This window comes from Epinephelus moara, chromosome 2 (genome assembly GCF_006386435.1).
Source record: "Epinephelus moara isolate mb chromosome 2, YSFRI_EMoa_1.0, whole genome shotgun sequence".
In the NCBI taxonomy this organism is placed as follows: domain Eukaryota; kingdom Metazoa; phylum Chordata; class Actinopteri; order Perciformes; family Serranidae; genus Epinephelus; species Epinephelus moara.
The window spans coordinates 6030398-6051003 of NC_065507.1; the positions used below are offsets into that span (position 1 = coordinate 6030398).

The 20606-nt window shown below is 44.0% G+C and overlaps 2 protein-coding genes across 3 annotated transcripts in view; one reads left to right on the forward strand and one right to left on the reverse strand.

The window, feature by feature from the left end:
- sgpp2 (sphingosine-1-phosphate phosphatase 2) overlaps window positions 1-8740 on the reverse strand; it is a 17980-nt gene extending 9240 nt beyond the window's left edge. Inside the window, exons 1-2 of one of the 2 annotated variants that reach the window (XM_050056998.1) lie at window positions 8461-8740; window positions 6237-6398 (exon numbers count right to left, since the gene is read on the reverse strand). In XM_050056998.1, coding sequence (XP_049912955.1) covers window positions 6237-6398; window positions 8461-8676 — 378 coding nt within the window. In that variant the 5' untranslated portion in view covers window positions 8677-8740. Of the gene's footprint in view, window positions 1-2613; window positions 2770-6236; window positions 6399-8460 lie in introns of those variants that run through there. The other variant, XM_050057007.1, reaches the window with a different exon arrangement.
- A 3367-nt stretch (window positions 8741-12107) lies between these two features.
- On the forward strand, window positions 12108-15975 carry LOC126397977 (E3 ubiquitin-protein ligase rnf152-B). The gene has a single exon (XM_050057119.1). The coding sequence runs from the start codon at window positions 13121-13123 to the stop codon at window positions 13889-13891; it is 771 nt and encodes a 256-aa protein (XP_049913076.1). The 5' UTR covers window positions 12108-13120; the 3' UTR covers window positions 13892-15975.
- The last annotated feature ends 4631 nt before the right edge of the window (window positions 15976-20606 follow it).

Consider the following 20606-nt stretch of genomic DNA (forward strand, 5'->3'; position numbering starts at 1 on the left):
GCTTATTAGCCGCGACTTTGGGCTTGTTTCTAAAGTGGAGTTGCTTATTTGGGCTTGCTCTTTAAACATCACCTTCCTCGATATATATTCGTCTGATAAGTTATTTAAACGCATGATAGTTGCTTCTTTTGGGCTTGTTTCCATAGCCCTGGTTGCTTGTTTCTCTCCCAAGATCTGGCAACACTGACAACCTGGCAAGCAACAACAACAATGGCGGCGTCCACAGGATCACGGGGAGCGTGTTGTGTTTGGAACCAGGCCCTGGAGGCAGATCTGATTCAACACTGAAGAATATCCATGCCTTTACGATGCGTCGTCTACAAGTTTGGTGACGTCACTGCGTCATCTGGGGCTCTGTAGGCGAGGGCTCGGTTGAGAAATCTTGTGGTGTGCACACACAGGTCGTAACGCAGTTGGCGAGACTCCCGCTGACAGAAGCACACGTCGCCAGGTATGAACACTGAAAAGATTACGATAGTCTCCGCGACACAAAATCAGGGTGAAAATCTTGTAATGTGAACTAGGCTTTAGACTTACGTCGGGGCAACACGAGTATTGGCTGATTCCGTAATAAAGCCTGCCTAACTGTTTAGTGTCTCAGCTCATCCCAAAGGTGGTGGATGGGGTTGAGGTCACGATTTAGGGCTCGCCGGTCAATTCTTTCAAAACAAACCTATGAAAACACGTCTTTATTAACCTGGCTTTGAGCACATGGACATTTACCACTCCACTATCACCGTAACTACAGATTTTGAATCTATTCTGTTACCTTTTCATCACGTTTTTTGGCTCAGATGCACTGCTCTCAGAGTGTTACACTGTTTCATTGGAATCTTTTTTTGTCGTTTTTGCGGTCTTATTATCGGCTTGTCAGTCATCTTTGAAGCTCTCAAACTGCACTAACCTGTATGAAAGATGCTAAACAAATAAAATTTGAAATGGTTTGATAGAATGTCACACTTAAATGGGGAGAGGGTCTAACTGGCTCTGTCCAAGGTTCAAATATACACCTAGCCAAGCTACCATCAATAGCGACCATCAACTTTTTATTCACTCAACCCAGAATTTAAAGAATAACAGTCGACAAAACTATGCTGTACGCTATGCTGTGCAATCGATGAAGTGCAGATGTTCCTCTTTTTGTTTGCTAATTAACTGGTTTCAGCAAGTGTCTTGTTGAAGATGATGTCACAGCTGTTACACGCAACGTCGCCATGGCGATTAGCTAAAGGGGGTACTCTCCGCAATAGAGTGAGTTGAGATGAGTAGAGTTAAACAATGAGTGGAAATGAGGTATAAGCGTCTCGCCATGCTAACAACTCTGTGCGGCTGTAATTACAAGTGCTTTGAGCTAAATGTTAATGTCAGCTTGCTAACATGCACAAAATCTAGACAGTAATTATAATATATATACTGGGGGGACATAACCTCCCCAATATCCAATATATAAAGAAAAAAAATGCTTTGCCGCCACGACAGACAAACACTCACCACCGTAATCATAATCATAATCATGAATTAACGTAACACGTTGCCATTATTATTATTACTGTTGGTTCAAACACCATATTGTCTCCCTATTTCATTATTTTCAAATGTATTTAAGTGGAAATTGGAATGTAAAATGAATCATATGTATGCTAGTACACTGTCGACAGTTTTTGTAACATGTTAGTACGTCATTATAAACGTCATAAAAAAGTGATAGCGTGTGCACTTTTCCTGTGCGGCTCTCAGTCATATGCTGGCTCCCTAAAAGAGCATAAAAACTCTGTGAACCCCTAATCTAAGATTTTTGTTTCGAATGCTCTAAAATGGCTGTAAAGTTCCTAAAAAATTCTCCCAGAAATCCCCACCGAGGGTCTCACAGTAAAGACAAGACTCTGGGATGTCGTGCTCAGCCAAGAAATAGCCAGGACACAGCACGCAACTTCTGGTAAAAACTGCAAATTGGCATTTTTACTTTCAGTCTGTTCACAGATTAAAGAAACAAGTTAAAGTGTGTTAATGACTAAGCTTTAGAGGTTGTGGTAGGCATACTTTTTTCATCTTTGGGTAGAGTCAGGCTGGCAGTTTTCTGCTGCCTACAGTGTTTGTGCTAAGGCAAGCTAACAGCCTCAAACTCCATAGTCTGAATAGCCCCAGACCAAAAGTATGTGGACACTCCTGTCTGCATACTTTTGGCCAAAAGACAGAGAATACGCTCAGTAAGCATAACTCAGGGAGATAATGAGACTGAACCCTCCAACACTAATGGCTTGTTATTTCCCATAGCTAAACCTTTCTTTCCCATCTGTCCTCGTCCTCCGGTCATGCATGAACATAAACTTTATTATTCCAATATTTGCATCTACCTACACTGTACCTACACACTCGCACCCAGAGCGAATATTTGGTACAATGAAGTGGACAATAAACAGTGGACAGACAATGGTGAACCCATTCAGCACGTCTGACCCCATCCATTCACCACGACTATGTATTCATACAACGAGCCATACTGTGTGCACACCAACACTGCGCCCCCCGCCCCTCTGCCTTCACACAATGAATCTGCCTACCAGTTCAAGTGCTTGCATGATATGATACCCTCGCCCCACCCCCTGCACTCACCATCAACACAAACATGATATTCAGCTGCCTCATGGGCCAGCGTCTCATTGGTGCCTTTGTACGAGCGACATCAAACGACTGAGCCAGGCGCAGTCTGGTCACATTAAGGGAAGAGTTAAAGACAGGTCAAGACACACACGCAGACAGATAGCTGTGCGTGAGCGTGTGTTTCCTCGTGAATAAGTGTATTGATTGAGGCCAGTGCTGCTTTGGACTTTGATCTGTCAACATAGAGTGTGTGGGGGACTGTGTGTGTGTGTGGGGAAGAGAGGCTAGTGCAGAGGTCACTGTTTGTGTGGAGAAAATGGAGAAATGGAAGATGCAGAGCAGCCCAGTGACCACCAACGTACTGGAAACTACACAGTTGTGCTAAGAGAATTATATTTCTGAAAGCTTCTCTCAACACTGGCGCTAATGAATTTCACTCTTAGGGTTAATTCTAAGTGATATAAAAATCATCTATATACACAAACCAGCAACATATCTGAGAATGACACACTCTGCTTCATAAAGATCTTCGTCTTTAACATCAAAGCTACCAGAAGTTTAACGACTGTGAAACTCATCAAGAGCACATAATAGAGGTCCATTTACACAATGGGTATTTTGGGAGTGATGCCGCTGCCTGCTCTCTTGAACTTATTTTCTGCAGATATGTAATAGTTCCTCCGTAATATGACTGTGGAGCCAATATGGCAAATCCCTACAGCGTGGCTCCTGCAATTTACTGAGATCGCCTTAATGAGGCAGGAGAATTTCTTCTGGGGCCAATTTTAAAGTTTTGCTCGGCCTTTACTGGCCTGCTTGCTGACTTACAATCCTCTGGTGTTCCTTTAGAAACTTTTATATATGTGCTTTTTGGAATGTGGCTTTTCCAGAGTTTTGTGCAGTTATTGTTTTTTGCTGAGTGGGTCTGCACGTCTCCACTGATGCAAAGAATAACCTCATTAACTGCAAACTGTTTTTAAGCACTCTGAATGTGTAGAGCAACAAGTCTAAGTCTACTGCAATGGTAGATTTTCACCCAAAAATCAGGGACTCGTAAAGTAACAGTCAGGGTGCAGAGAGACAAGACGATGAAAGGAGCAAAGAGGCAATGGGCAAACGTCATCGAAGCATCGAATAAACCTGCTGTATCGGCTCAGTTTTAAAGCTACAGTGAAGACACAGTTATCATATCAAACTCGAGGACCTAAGGCCTGCATTGGTACCAACCACGTTATGCTATCTTGTCGTGTCTGTTTGGGAAGTACGGAGCATAACAGTGGATAAATGAGACTTGGATTATGCTGCACAAGTTGTGTGACTCCTATGACTTCAGTTCATCAAGAATTTTCGGATTCTCTGTCTCTGCATGCGAGAAAATCCATCCATCCATTTTTGTCCATTTATCCCGGGCAGGGTCAAGGGGCACCAGGCCAAGCAAAGCACCCCAGACGTCCCTCTTCCCAGCAACACTTTCCAGCTCCTCCTGGGGGACCCCAAGGTGTTCCCAGGCCAGATTAGATATGTAATCCCTCCAGCATGTTCTGGGTCTGCCCTGGGGCCTCCTACCAGTTGGACGTGCCTGGAGGATCCTGATCAGATGTCTGAACCACCTCAACTGACCCCTTTCGACATGAAGGAGCAGCAGCTCTACTCCTGAGCTCCCTCTGGATGTCCGAGCTCCTCACCCTATCTCTAAGGCTGAGCCCAGACACCCCACGGAGGAAACTCATTTCGGCCACTTGTATCCGCGATCTCATTCTTTCAGTCACTACCCAGAGCTCATGACCACAGGTGAGGGTTGGGACGTAGATGGAACAGTAAATCGAAAGCTTCGCCTTTCAGCTCAGCTCCCTGAAGCAGCCGCTTCAGTATAAAAGAATCTGTCTCAGACTTTTATCTTAAAACAATATGGGTGGAAGCCTGCTGCTAAGGCACTGACAAAACTTTACATTTGTAAATGGTTTGTAAGGCAGGTGATGACTTAACCTGCCTCTTCAATAGCTTCCATTTTAGTGGACAGTTAGGGAAAAAATGCACATGTAATGACGGTGATTAGTAGACTGACTGAATGTGGAAAAACTGAGACATACTGTTGAATTTGCACATATTGTTCTGAGAACATCGCAGGCTGTTCAGCATTTTACAGAAGGAAAATCTTTACACTAAAAAAAGGGGGAAAAAGTTTGAAGGGGTTGGTATTTATAGGTTATTATGCAGTGGTTTTATTTGTCTGGCCCACTTGAGATCAAATTGTGCTGTATGTGGCCCCTGAACTAAAATGAGTTTGACACAGACGTGAGTTTGGCTGATCCTGGGCCAAGGCCGTGTAGCTGAAAAAATTATCTTCTGGGAGTTAAGAGTTTTTGTCAATGAGTGTGACCATCGTCTGCCATCGTCAAAACTTTACATGCAGTTCTCCATGTCATGGTGTGTGCCCTCTATGCTGTAAGTGGATTTTTGATATTCCAAACAGCACAGTAGGTGTGTGATTTGCATAACACTATGCTACAATAATACCATACAACACGGCAATGTAATTCATGACCATATGGTTAATGACAGTTATTGTTTTCTAAGTCAACCAAAGTCACCCTGCAAGTAAAGCCAACAGAGAGTACTGAAGGACACCGGGGTCCATGTGTGTATAATGAGTGTGTGTGTCCGTTATGGGCCTGCAATGTGTGTGCTCATGCATACAAGTCTTAATTTGCATGGGTGCACTTCAAACATTGGCGTGAGTTGCCAGATTTGTGTGTGAGACAGAGACAGAGGAGAGAGAGTGCACAGCCCTCCATGAACCTTAGATAACTCCACCAGCACAATGGCAGGGTGCTGTTAGAAGTGCGGGGTGATGCGCCCCGAGGGCTGACAGACCAAATGTTCGGTCCAGAGAGAGAAAGCTCACAGCGCTGATGAGGCCAATAAAACACTCTGCTGGTAGACTAGGGGGAGGAGAACACAGAGTAAAGCTGGTAATGCCTAACTAGAGGGAGCTCAGTGAGTGTGTTTAGCAGGCGAGGCGGGGAGTGCGAGCATGTGTGTGTTGGTGTTTATGTGAGTTTGAAAGGAGTTCACACAAGGGCCTGGTGCAGCCAGGATGCCAGAAGAATGGTGTCTCTTCCCCTGAGGGGCCAAACAAGGGGTTCAGACGCGGGGCACCCACCAAGCGCTCGGGGCGGGGACACAAAGGGCACAAAAACACACTGCCTATCACACACAGTACAAGAGTGAGGGTGACTGTGTGTCCCTCAGAGTGTCAAATACACTCCTTCTGGGATCACATCTGACATGTTTTCAGGGTCTCTTGTTGTAATGTGCTGGAGTCCGTCAGAACAAACATCTAAAGGGGAGATCCTTGACTTTTTTTTCCACTTATGTGTCCACATGTGTGGCCTCTCACCATGTCAAGGGCCCCTGGTCAGGCTGGCCCCACTGGCCCCCAGGCCTGGGGATATATGAACACGATGGTGTCAGAGACAGGTCACTGGAGGGGGGAGAAGGATGAAAGGAGGCTGAAAGGTGAAGAGGGAGAGATGAAGAGCAGAGAGAAGAGGGGTGGCATTGTGGCACCAACGGACATCAGACTGAAGACGCCTGAAGTGCACACACACATTTTCTCTCCAGCTGTGACTTACGGTCCACATGTTGACGAGGCGTCGGCACAGGAACGGGTCCAGGTTCCAGTGTATGCACGGCAGGCAGGTGATGTAGAAGATTTCATGGCCCAGGCCTGCAGAGAGCAGGAAGAGGAAGTGCAACAGGTGGTTCCTCACCTCGTACTGAGGCCTGCTGCAGCCCTGCAGAGAGTAAACACAAATTTAACCAAATTTTCAAAACTAAAATGCAATTCATGTGCTATCCATCCACTTCTGTTACGCAAATATTGGGCTTTGGTTTACCGAGAAAAGTAGTCGGTCAGGTGCCAATATACTACTGCAGAAGAAGAGTGCCAGTCAAACATTAAACGAAGGGAAACAATGGCTGTATCATACCAAGAGAGCACAGTGGCCAATGGAAATGGAGGGTTTTGAACAACTTATATTACAGCTATGTGCTCTTGGAAGAATTCTGGTAACAGTCCTGTGTAGATATGCGCGTTAAAAGCCATCCAGAGACAACAAAGACGGCGTGCAGTGGCTGCAATGCAATGTGCATCATCGCTTATTTGCAGAGGCTGTTCCCATAGCACTGACTCGTTTTTACCTTTTAATAATACACCAACATTTCCAGCTCCCCAAAATGCATATTTTTTCGCGATAACTCAAGATTTTTTTTTGCATTTTTGGGCTTTTCCCTCAGGTTTTTGTGAGAGCAAACGGAAAATGCACATAAGAAGAGGTGGCTGGAAATGCACCTACAGATCAACCACAAAATATGATGGCACCAGGCGCTTGAAGACGCCTCCTGGAGCGGTATCAGATCAGTTTACATCTGCCAGCCAACACTGCAGTCACACTATGTTGTGTCCTATGTTGGCTACACGCCTCTCACCTTTTTCACAACTTCTTTGTATTACATTTCATCGTTTACAGCAGCAGCAAGCACTGGATTTTTCTATTCAAATGTGCAAAGCTGCACATGAACAAATACCAAGCACAATTTAGTACTGGCATTCCATGGCTAGGTGACCCACAAGAGACAAATTCAAAACGAGTGCCGAGACTTTAAGGCCTTGTTCAGACTGCCAGCCCAGATCCGTTTTTTTTTTTTTTTTGGCATATCCAGGTTGTATCCAGATCGACTGTAGAGAGTCTGGACAGCAAATAACCACATGAAATTTGATTTTTGCAAATCAGATCTGAACCATATTAGGGAGTGGTTTGAAATGCGATTCCAATCGGATATCCACAAATGTGTCTCTGTCCAGCTGCTCTGAACACTCGAATCAGATTTCAAATTGTCTTTAAACATGACACATGATGACATCAAATCCAGAGTGACAGAAGTGCTGGGTGGAAGCATGCTGCTACTAGCTGAGGACAACATTGAGAACAACAGTCCGTGAACAGACGCCAAATAAAATTCAGTACAACTTGATGGCACAACTGCATGGAGGGTAAAATGATGGAACTCCATTTGTAATGCTTCTGTGTTGGAAAGCTGCGTCACCAGCGCTGCTACGTAGTTACTGATGCCTGTGTTGTTTCACCCCATGATGATATCAGGACACACAAATCTGATCACTTGCAAATAACAGTGTGAACAATCTGTCCTCAAATCAACTCTGACATGCCTGCAGAACGTGGCCTCTGTCTCATACGCATCAAGCTCCAAAATGCTGGATCCTACATTTCCCATAACACAACAGGCATCTTTCATGAGACCTGAAGCTTGACAAAGATATTCCAGAGCAACTGAGTTCATTACCCAACAGCTGTTACAGGCTGAGTTGTCATGATGACTCCTGGTGGATTTATTAATACAAAACAATGTCCCTTCTGAACACCCCTCTGTGGAGGAGCTCCATTTACTGCACATTATCTAAGGGTCCTGACTCCCTATGCCAGAAAACACCTTGACTGTGTTTGTCTCCACTTTGTCAACAGCCTAAATAAGTTGTTTGTGTAAGAAAAGGGAGACACAGAAGAATGTTAACATCCCACACAGTAAGTCATTGTGCAGATGAGGATCTGGTGGCGGACAGAGACACCCAGACAAACTAGAAAAGCCAGTCACTGTTTGGTTTGCATGATCTTTAACACATCTAAGTGTTCCTTTAAGCGCATTATTAACTCCTATAAACCTTCACAGCAGTGTTCTATAGTAATGTGAAGCAGAGCTGTGACACCACAAGTTAATTTAAACCTTTGATATTATCTAAACGATGTGGGAATCAAATGCACTTGTCACTAAACGTACACCATTCTCCTTGTATTGATAGTTTGAGTTCTTATCCTGGTGGTCCCATCTTCCCTTCAGCTGCCCACGTGGTTCATCTGCTTGGACTGGGGTTCCAGTCGGAGCGCGCGTCCTCTCTTTGCTGTGATGCGCGGCGTCGACTAGGAAGAGTCCGCATCGTCTCTGGAACTGGGCCACGAGCTCCGAGTCGTGGAGGTACGCCAGGAGCTCCAGCATGTTAGGTGGAAGAGGAGCAGGTTGATGTGGATTCTCTGAGCAGGAGAAGTAACTGAAGGGGAAATTTGCGCGGCCAGGGCGCACAGCTCCGGACAGGTGCGGCTGCAGGTGCGCCACGGGTTTGCGCAGTGGGGCGTGGCTACAGGTGGGCTGAACAGGTTGTCTGCAGGAGTAGAAAGTTGTCCGACCTTTATACTGGGATGGTGTTATCACAGTAGAGCAAGAGGAAGGACGATTTAATGGCAGGGTGGAGTATGTTTACATTGCTGAGGAATGTATAGGCTATAAAATAAGAAGGCAGTTCATTGGTCCATAACCAGGCTGATATTGGTTTCAGTTGTTAAACATGAGATATGACTGATCATATATATCCAGAGAAGAGTGCAGAGTGCAACTTTTATCTGCACTCATCACTCTGCATACAATATTTGCAGTAAATAATCAGATCTATGAACATTTTGGACACAAAGCACACATATGGTTTAGGGGAAATAAGATTGCATTTTTAAAAGATGATTCTCCATCACTATGGTAATGCTTTCGAATTGAATGTCAGTGTTGTTCCTGCTGTGACAGAGAGCTGTTCATGCAGGAAGTGTTTGCTAATTTCCAAAGAAATTACAAGTCAGCAACATTTTGAGGACCTTAAAGTGGAGTCTGGGACACTCAGCATGTCCTGAAAGTTTCTTGTCTCTGATCTATGAGATGTATATCTAAGAATGAGACTGTCATGACACATCCATTTGGATCAATATATCCATGACATGATCGACGATCCGATATCATCGAAAGTGAAAACACTGGTTTATATTGTCACCCTTAAGAGCGGCCAAGAAGAACACAATTAGGGTGTTTACTGATGTCGTCTTGTATCAACAGGCCTCTGACTTTAACTGAAATCATGTCATGGCAGACTTTGTGACATCAGCAAAGTGGACTCAGGTCACATGACTTGGACTTGAGTCAGAGTTGAGTCACAAATTTGATGACTTTAGACTCGACTTGACAAAATCAAGAAAGACTGCAGCACTGCTATTTATCTGATTAAGTTCAGTCGCACATGTTCTAACAAACTTGTTTACAAATCAATACAGTTTTTAAAAAACATTCACGATTATTGTAAATTTAATATATTGTTACTCAGTTGTTTAACTGGTGTTTGCTTTGGTGAAGAGCACATTACGTCTCGTATAGGACTTGAAACTCAAAGTTTAGGGCTTGTGACTCGACTTGAGACTCACTTGTGACTTACAAAACAACAGTTTGGTCCCAATGCTGGCAGATATATCGTAATGTTGTCCGAACAATCAATATAACACATTGTGATGACCCTTATGATATAAACCCCTGACAGTGTGTGTGACCACCTCTTGTTATGAACCAACTGTTCTCTCTTTAGGGGATGAAATTAACACTTTTCACTTGTCAGCAAGTATCAATATCTCGAGCAGGTGATATATATTTTAGGGAAATGAATTACAGGATGTGTCATAAAGGAAGTGTCAAACGTGGACCCAAAGTACAGACATAAGACTCTGAAAAGCTGCTGGTAGATGAAGAAAGTCTTTTATTGTAATTACAGAAGAGCGGAGCTGGAGCGGGGCGGGGGTTGCGGAGTCTGAGGGCTTCCAGAGAATGTCCAGAAGGAACCAGGTGAGTATGGCCGTGGTGGTGTGAGGCTGAGTGCAGCAAGACAGGAACAATCTAAGTGGCAGAAAACAGAGTCAAAATCCAGAGAGCTAACAGATGACCAAAAACTAAAGTTAAAAAAAAAAAGACAAAGGATCGTGAGCCAAAGCACGCAGGTACCACACAGGTAAGCAGACAATCTGGTGAAGAGATGTGAACTGGACCAGGCTTTCATACAGAGTGGAGTGGAGATGGCTTGATTGCTGATGGCTGGCAGGTGTGCAGGTGAGTGGTGAGTGGTGAGTCCAACTCCGCCCAGCTCCAGACAGACACACACACAAGACAGGAAGACAAGACAAGAACAAAAGGGGAGGGAAAACAATGGAAACACACTCGGATCCTGACAGGATGTTTATCACACAGTAACACACAACATCAATCTTGTGTCTTATAGTGCAGCCTCTATAAACCCACCACCTCTCTGCACCTCTCTTTTGTCTCTTTATTGTTGTTGTTTGTGTCTGTTTGTAGTTTTTATGCATCTTTTTGTGGTTTTTGTCACTTTGAGGTAATTTTGTGTCTTTTTTTGGTTGTTATTATTTTGTTTCTCTTTGCAGTACCTTGTGCTCTTTCTCTGTTAGCCTGGTGAAACCATCCTGATGACGTGAGCTCAACATTCTGTTTCGCTCTCTGTATGAGTCTGGACTCAGTGCCGCTCCACACCAACCCGGTCTCACTCTGAAGTCGTCGAAATCCAGCACTTGGGCAGAGAGTTGCGGCATCAGAAAAAGCCGTAACTGTGCTCAGCAGCATCGGGGGGACCGCAGCAGGACAAGAACGAAAGTTAAGGCGGCGAAAGTCCAAGTAAGGCAGGTGGGCGGGGATGTGGATGGGTCCAGCAAACACAGACTTCCACCTGGGAGAGCAGTTTTTGCATCTCGTGAGATTAAGCCAAACCCTGTTCTTTTTCTAAACCTAACCACGTGATTTTGTTGTTGGAGGGAAAAAAACATCAATTAGTGTTGTTGTACCGACAAGAGACTGCATGTAAACTGTAAATTTCCTTTGAAAACAGAAGGAAAATGTAAGCAATCAATCAGGGACTGTGTTGTAGTTGCAGAACAGTAATGATGCCCGCGAAGCAACAAGTGTGAACTCTAACGTTAGCGGAGTAAAAACGGCAATAAGTGAAGATACTGCAGAAATCAGAGACAATAACAACTAAACGAGAACAATATGCTGCTACAGCTGCTGTGAGAAGAAGCAAAACATCCTTTGATTTAATAGTTATAGTTTAGTAATATAAAACTCTCCACAGTATGAACAGTGGTTTCAAAACCAGACACAACTCAGCCCTGAGCAGAGTGACCGTCCTCTACTGACCAATCAGACTGCAGTGTTCACAGCTCCACATTTTAGTACCAGATCTGTGTGCTAGGTACCCCAACAGAGGGGGGACCATTGGTACCATCCACAATTTTCAACAGTGGTAATGGAAAAAAAGTGTACCGGGCTGGACTGAACCGTACTGCTGGGTGCCCCTGTGTCTGTTCAGTTATCCATCCATGAGTCAAGAAAGGACAACTGTGCTCTGATAGTTTCGTCTCAGGGATGTTATCAGCTTCATGAAAAAAGACTAAACAGAACTTTCCCTGAGAGAATGTAGCTGTCGGCTCCAAAACCAAAATCTTGTGAGCACCAGTTCACAGGACCAGCTCACCATATGATCACATTAAGACTTAACCGCAGGGTTTCAGATCATTTGACCTCCATCAATGGCCTATTTGTGCACTTAGAAGAATGATGGCAGCACATTGAAAGCTGATATTCACACTCTGGAGGAGCCTCGCTGTGCTTATTGAAGCTGATTTAGTGACTTTCAGATGGTTAGAAAAGGCTTTTAGACCAGTGAAAGTTGCATTTGATGTGTTGTTGTGCACAGATATCTGCTCCTACAACATGTACACCTACATAATGAAATATCTGTGATTTTCCACAGCACCATGCTGAGATGCCTGGAGCCTCCAAATAAGTCTGACATGATCTATTGTCTAAATGCGGAACAGAGTCACTTCCCTTTACCAAATTAACCTCCCCTCTTCTTATATGGGTTGGATAATACAGTTAGCTGCCATTGTTCCGTCCAATCCCTCCTTGTAATGTAAGACAGCGCAGGCCCGTGCGTGATTGGATCATTGTGTGAGTTTACACGCTCTTTGTTACAGGAAACAGTGGCTTGACGCCCTCAGATGACCAAATTAGCGCATCCTGGCAAGCGCTACGTAATTGCGACCGCGCGTGGCTGTCATAGCTGCCCGGTGCACACACCCAGAGCGCACTGACAACCACACACACACACACACACACACACACACACACACACACACTCTCTCTTTAATGGATTTAACGGGACTCTGAGGCGACACATCCCTCCCTCCCCTCCCCTCCCTCTCTGTTTCTCTCTGCCTTTGTGGGATGCTCGGACTCTCTGGATGGATGAGCCCTCGCGTCGGAGTCACCACCATTACATCATCTGTTCCCACACAGCCGAGGACGCAATGAGAGCTTTTTACTATTAACCCGGGATCCCGATCGTTTAGACTGAGCGGCAGCAGCATCAGCAGCAGCATCAGCAGCAGCAGACGCCCCGCTCTCCATCGAGGACGCTGTGGGGGTAATAACAACACATCAGCAATGTCTGCGGGGATGATGGCGTTTCAATGAGCGGGGAGGAGAGGAGGGGGAGAGGAGGAGAGACGTGCACCGTCATCAGCATCTGTCCGCCAGCTCCCTTTGTGTTCACCGGAGAATGTGAATGGCGAAAGATGACATGGCAGAGGTAGATTTGGCATCAAACGGAGCGGAACCCCCCGGCGAGGCCTCCTCGGCGTTTCCCTACGAGGAGTACGAATGCAAAATCTGCTATAATTATTTCGACCTTGACCGCCGGGCTCCTAAGATCCTAGAGTGCCTGCACACGTTTTGCGAGGAGTGCCTGAACACGCTTCATCTCCGGGAGGAGCGGCCATGGCGCATCAGCTGCCCCGTCTGTCGCCACCGGACTCCAGTGCCGGATTATCGGATACAAAACCTGCCCAACAACACCAAGGTGACGGAGGATTTTCCGCTCTACATCGACTCGGACCCGCTGCCTCAGGACGCTTTGCCGCCGTACCCTCCCCCGCTGCATCCAGCCCTCGTCGCCCTCCGTCGGGAGGAGGCGTCGGGGACGTCCAGCGTCAGCCAGGCGACCCCGTCCACCACCGTGTCCACTGCCACGACCCTCTCCCAGGACTCGGTGCGCTACGACAGCTGTCAGAGCTGCAAGAGAGTGGCGCTGACCACCGGCTGCGTCTGTGTCATCTTCTCCTTTCTGTCCATGCTGGTGTTGCTCTTCATGGGCCTGATCTTTGTGCACAGTCACAGCATTCCTCCCTCGCCGGCGGGACCCATTTGCTTGTCGGTAGCCAGCATCCTGGCCATGTTCTCGGTGGTCGTCACATGGCTCATCTGCTGGCTCAAATACAGACCCGACCATGAGACAGGCCGCTCATCCGCCACCAGTAACTCCCGGAGAAACGCCTGATGGCTCTGACTGACTTTTGATGGAGAGGTTGTACCGTGGCTGTGTGATTCTGTACATAATACTGGCAACTGATTCTCCTGCTCCCTTTACTTTTTCTAGGAATAAATCTTGTCCAAAATGGCCTTTTATCAGTATAGCAAACACCCAAAGGCCTTCATGTTGTTTGGAGCAATAGGCCGACATGATCCTTGATAATCTTTTCCTGAAGTTGTGCAGTTGTACTGACAGTAGGCCCGGCTGACCAGGCGTCCAGATGAGTGAACTTGTCCCCAAGACTCAGAGCTCTGGTGCTGGTCTCAGCTGTGGTTGGTTTGAAGAATGTGAAGTGCTTATTTCCAGGGTTTGACACCCTCCCCACCCTGTCCTGCTAAATTATATGCATATCCCACTCTGCCACTCACTGTATGATAACTGTCCATGACATGACGATCCACTCTTATATCTCAACAAAGCACTATTGTACTGTACAGATATTTGGCCATGTGCACTTCCAGGTGAGGGGTTTTGGTTTTACGGAAGAAGTTGTGTCCACAATCCAAACTGTAAATACTCCACAGAGAGGTGGCGAGTGCTACTAGATAGGTGTGATCAGCCTTTCTCGAAGACCTTCCTAACCCTTGTGCTTTAACTTCTCCTCCAGGACGGCACTGTTTCCTTTATCACCATGAAAACTGCACCTCTTCCAGTTTTTTTTGGTGTGTTTTTGAAGGGATTTTAAGAGATAACTTGTGATTTTGAACCTGTGTTTGGCGACATTTGTGCATGTTAAGCTCCTGAAAGGTCAAGGCTTGTTGTTTTTATTTTATTTTGTTACTTTCTAACAGAAGGGACATTGTGTCTCCTGACTCGTGTGCCTCACCTTGTTGCTGAATGAAGTAAAACTTCACTGTAATCCTCATCACAATCATGCATGGGGGGGCTCCTGCTGCACACAGCATCCAGCGTCCAGCATCCAGCTGAGGTGTTGGCAGGGATTTCCTTTTTCTCTCACACACACACAAAAACAGGGTTTCCCAACATGGAGCTGCCTCAGAAAGTGGCACCTTTTTATACCTATGAATCATGTCTTTGCATCTGGCTTTGAAGAAACATTGTAGTAGATACCTGAGGTACAATCCATCTTCAAACTCCTTTTCTTTCTTCAAAGCCACATGTGCACAGTATCTGTCTCCTGGCGTGGTGAAGAACTTATAAGAGGATATATTTGGTGTCACTCTGGTTCCTCTGAGCTCGTCAGGAGTCATAATTACCTCTGGAAACTTAAAGAGCCCCATGAGCTGCGTGGCTGAGATTAGAAAGAGGCGTTTAAGAATGATAAAAACACTGATTGTGTTATTTCTGCACTAACACAATGCAAATATTTATGTACTAAAACTTAATAAAACCGGGTTTGTGTTTGTATCAGAACAGAAACACTGACCTAACGTCTGAGTGACATCAGCTTCAGACGACATGGTGTAATCAAAACGTTAACTTGTTACGAACATTACTGTGAAACATAAATCCTGTGTATATAATCGTTGCTACAATCTATACACTTATTTATTTATTATTCCTCAATATGGCAAAAAAGTGATACCTTATATGTGGTGCAGTGGACAACCCTCATATTGACAGATGCATCATGGTCTGTGGAGCATGTGAGTCGCTCCCTGACCTCCCTATCAGCATTTACTACAGAATTCGGAGACGATTCGGACACCAAAGTGGTTCGACCTTAGCACTTGTTGCCCTTGCACCTCATGGTATCCCTACCTCACTGCATGGGATAAAAAGGCAAAAAACAACCCAACATAATTCTGCACCCTCCATCTGACTCCCATGCTTGCTTCAATCATCCCGCTCGACCTTCTCCCAACTCTTAGACGATGCACTTTCACCCTCTTATTTGACACAAGTAACGGGGTGCACCTTTGTTCAGTGTAAGCATATTGTATTTATTTCAGAGGACCTAGAAAATGTCGTTGGTTTTTAATGAGAATCCGTGGTTGTTGTCAAAGTACCAAACGTATTTGCACAGAGAAATGTTCTTTATGTGCTGTTTTACATACATAAACACATTTCAGTAATAAAGGAAACATGAATACCCACTGCTTTTTAGTCTTTGTCTCGGGGCAGCTGACAGAGCAGCCTGTTGCCAGGGCTGTATTTATGGTGCTCGGTGTTACATAATGAACGGTTACAAACACAAGTTGATCACATGTTTGCGCAAGTAAAACACATTGTGTTTAAATAGGAATCACATGTCAAATATAAACCATTGTGTAGCTGCTGGTGTGTCAGTGTAGCAGGCTCCAGGACGCATCAAATGCGCCCCCTACTGGTAGACACAGAGTGCTGCACGCTTTAAAAATGAAACCCTCTTTGCATTTCTCATGTAGGTCCAGTTGTGCAAACTGCTGGTGGCTAAATCTTGATTAAAAGTAAATACATTTTTCAGTATGTTAATATCACTGGCTTAGATTCTTCACATGTTTACCTCTTCATACAAGGCTCCCCTTTTACTGCACATAAGTAAAACCATTCAGCAACAACATCTCCCCCCTCATACACAAACACAAGAGATAAAACCCAATGTTGACCAGTCACCATCTAATTACAGGTTACTATTCACCTCACACATACTTTACATCAACCCAAAGCTCCATGCTTCATAAATTAAATCTGTCACACAGCCTGTGTAGCTCCCTCCTCTCCTCCATATGCGCAGCTCCATGTAAACAAGTCTGTGTTAGCTGATTGTTGGGATCAGCAGCAGCAGCGCGACACTGCAGCCTATTGTATCTGAGCCTGGCTGTATTTCCAATCAGCTACAGTTACACTCATTATACTGGAAAATAGTTTGAGGCATGTTTACAAATGAGCCATGACAACAAACAAAATGAGAAAATGAGACATGTTTTTGTGAGGATGCTGGGCCATGTACAAGGAGCTATTTCTGACCCCCCCCCCCCACACACACACACACACATTTCCAAACACTGTTCTCGCGCTAGCTGCGGGGCGTGACGTCGTCGGACGACAGTGAGGATTCAACAATACATAGCAAAACAAGATATAGCCTGTGGGCTGCTGACTCGTGTGTAGCCTGTGTTTTGTATTGCATGTCATAGCTCGACTAACTGTGACATTTTCTACGTTAAAACACTGAAACTTTTGTTCACACTCAACAAAACTGCATTTAAAGTGCACAAAAGACAGTAAATCTTAGTTCTGAGTTAATAATAAATACATTTTAGTATTTAAAAAAAGTATAAACGATATTAATCTGTAAGGATATAAACAGTGGAGGAGTGTTACTGTAGCCTTAGGTACTTGTACTTTATTTGAGCACTTGCATTTTATGCGACTTTACAGGGTGCTTACTGCACTTCAGAGGCAAATATCCTACTTTTTACTCCACTATATTTATTTGACTGCTGTAGTTAGTACTTTTTATATTAAAATTTTACACATAAAACATATAATCAATTCAGGAACTATGCATTGTTACAGATTAAACAGTAAAGCAGGATATAAAGTTGTTAAAATGAGCTTTATAGCCAAGTTAATGAGTCTGTAATGATGTTTAAATATATATATATATATATATATATATATATATGTGTGTGTGTGTGTATATATATGGTAATAATAATAATATATGAATGTGATAATATTGATAAAATAACTATTTGAATTGGGCTATTTTACATTAATTCATTTTATTCTTTTTTTTTTATTTTTAATGACTTTATGTTTGACATTTAAGATACATTTCGCTGTCCATGTTCTTATTTACACTTTTCCTTTAGACTATTTCGATGCAGGATTGTAATGGAGGGTTTTAAAACATAATAATAATCATGAAAAAATATTTATCTATTTGATTTGTTGTAGTATTGTTACCTTTACCTAAGTAAAATATTTTGATACTTCTTCCACGCCTGGTTATATCAACTTATGTTAGACAGGCTAATAAATAATATCAGATTTCACCACATACTTATTTCAAGATGTGAAGCACAATGACGTCACTGGTGTATTAGATAATATCAAAAATATCAAAACAATAGCCTGATTTATAGCTCACTCTTAATTCTTATTTTTATTAACTTCCTGTGAATCATAATAAAAATAATTACGTAATTATTTTCGCCCTCTTTTATCCCCCTTTATCTCTGTAGGAAATATTACCGTAATATGCTGCAATGGAATCTAATTGATTTGACAAATGTGTGTGTTTGTGAGTGCGCTCCGCTCAGAGCATGCGATGCAACTAATTTATTTCTCATCAAGCGAGATTTCTGACTTTGAATTTCATCCCCCGGTAACGGATTGGACACGGAGATTGAGTGTCGCTTTTAAAGAAAGGGCCGAGGTATGCATCATGCCTCTCTCTGTTTTCCATTTGCCCCTCTGTTTTTTTCCTCCTTCTTGGCAGTAATATCCAGTTTCAGTAAGATCACTGACACTCCCAAATCGTCACGTTCGTCCTCGTAAAGACTGATGGTTTCTCTGCTTTGGAAACAAGTCAGATAGAAAACAAATTTTAGTTTCATCACACAGCCTGATAATTCATCTTTTATTCTCTTACTCAAACTGCTGAACGCTGACCCACATAAAGGTGCGCGTGTTAACAGAGGCCTATTCATGTATCTGCCCATAAAGCCTTCCATCCACTCACCTGATTATCACCTGCAGTATAATAATTAAGCCAATAATTGAAGCTCATCTGGTTTATGACACATGTCACATCAGTCAGAAACAACCCCACATTTCCCCTCTCCTTGAAGCCATGTTATGACAACCTGCAGGACTCATTCATGTCGATAACTCCTCTGCCTCAACATAATGACACCCTCCTTAGCAGGTGAAAGACCCCCTGTGTGCCCTGCTTATTTTAAACCCAGCGTCCACCCATTGTTCACGCGCGTCTCTGACAGCAAAGTCAACATTTGAAGTGCGTTTTCTTTTCTTACTCCAAAGCAACTAAAAGAGGCGAATGTTAATTGAAACCTACTTAGCCTGTGGGATGTCTCTGCCCTGCGTGAATTAAGGTGAATGACATCATGGGCCCTCCCGTGGGGGCCCCGTTATTGCTCCGTATAGCCTAGGTGAGTGGGGTGAGACATGAAAGGGCTGATCAGGTGCTGGGGGCGCTTTGCAGATTTGGCTTTGCACGAGTCACACAAAGGGTGCAGGGCTTCACTTGCAGGCGGTGAAACATATTTCCAACTGCACGGAATATTTTCCCATGTGGGCCTGGATGGTAAAAACATGTACCGATTGCCTATAGATGGTTAAACCCCACCTGTTCGACGTGCGCAATGTTCGACCAGCTGCGTCTCTAAGTGTCCGAAATCAAAAATTAGAAATTACTCTTTAAATTTGAATGAATCCAAAAATCTTCTTTTCGTGCACAGGATCAAAGTTGGTGCTGAAACACTGAGGATGGACTCGCCTTTCTTCAGATGACACAGTGAAGTAAAACGCGCTTTTGTCTGATCCCAGAGCTCAGGAGCGGAACCTTTGCTCCAGTGATTGATTAGGAACTAAAGGAGAGAGGGTCCATGGCTTTAAAAGAAACAACTCCTCACTTCTCTTTCTTTTTTTTCTAGTTGGGGAGGTGACACTATCGATTATTAGACATTTGGGGATGCAAATACACCCACTTCTCCATAGTGGCACAGAGCTAGACTGGCTTTACGGCCGCCCTGGCGTCGTATCCTGCTGTGGCGCGCGTCCCCCTTCAGACTGTTCTCGGCTGGCTGGTGCTCAGTCTGAAAAACCACAATAAATTCCTTGAGGTGCACACACTTTAGCACCATTTGTGTCATATGTGAGGCCATGGGGTGGAAACAAATTAGGGGTCGTGTGCGATGGCATGCATTAAACGGGTTTCACGTGATTTTACGCACAGATTGGTGACACGATAAGCAACAGAGGAATCTAAGGGACTTTATTTTTCACCGAATATGCGTAAAACCAAAGTCACACGTTTGGGTTTTTGCTCATTAGGCTGCTGTGTTGCTGAATAAGACCAGAATCAAGGGTTGGTCTTGGTTTTATAAAAACATTTTGGAGCTGAAGTGGAACAAAATTCAGAAGAAACCGCAGCTGAAAAGAAAGTTATGTCAGGAACACTGGGCTGTGGGCATGTGTGCAATGACCTGTGTGTGAAATAAAGTGACAAATTATGAAGAATGAATATTTAATAGAGAAAACATGACTGAAAGTTTTGGTGCAAAATCATGTGTGACTTATAGAGAGATGCCAGTTGTCAGTGAAGCCAAATATAATGCAACAAAATAACCCTAATAGTTATATTATGTTATTTTAAATGTGCAGTTTTTTGAGACTCTTATGTGTGTTGATTTTCTCATATTAGCCTGAGGCTGTGCTGTGCATGACTGACAGTGTTTCCTAATATTTCTCCACCTCATTTACATCCATAAAGAAGCAATAAGTCACAATCAAACGTTATAGAAATGTATTTATTGTCTGTTGTATTGGGTTGCATCACACTGTTGTGTTTCTGTTAGTGCATGCCAAAAAGACTGTTTATATATTTTAATTTCATCCTGTATTATCTGTTATTAATCTGACTTAATGGTCTTTTTTATTTTATGTAATTTACTGGTAACATCTCACATCAGGACCAACGTGTTCGTCTCTGCAAAACACTCCATGCATTAGTTTTTGTGAATCGACGCCCCTGTCCCGTCCGAGAGGC

What these genes read in the sequence shown, in the direction of transcription:
- LOC126397977 (XM_050057119.1), top strand. Translation starts at nt 13,121, where the DNA reads ATGGCGAAAGATGACATGGCAGAGGTAGATTTGGCATCAAACGGAGCG.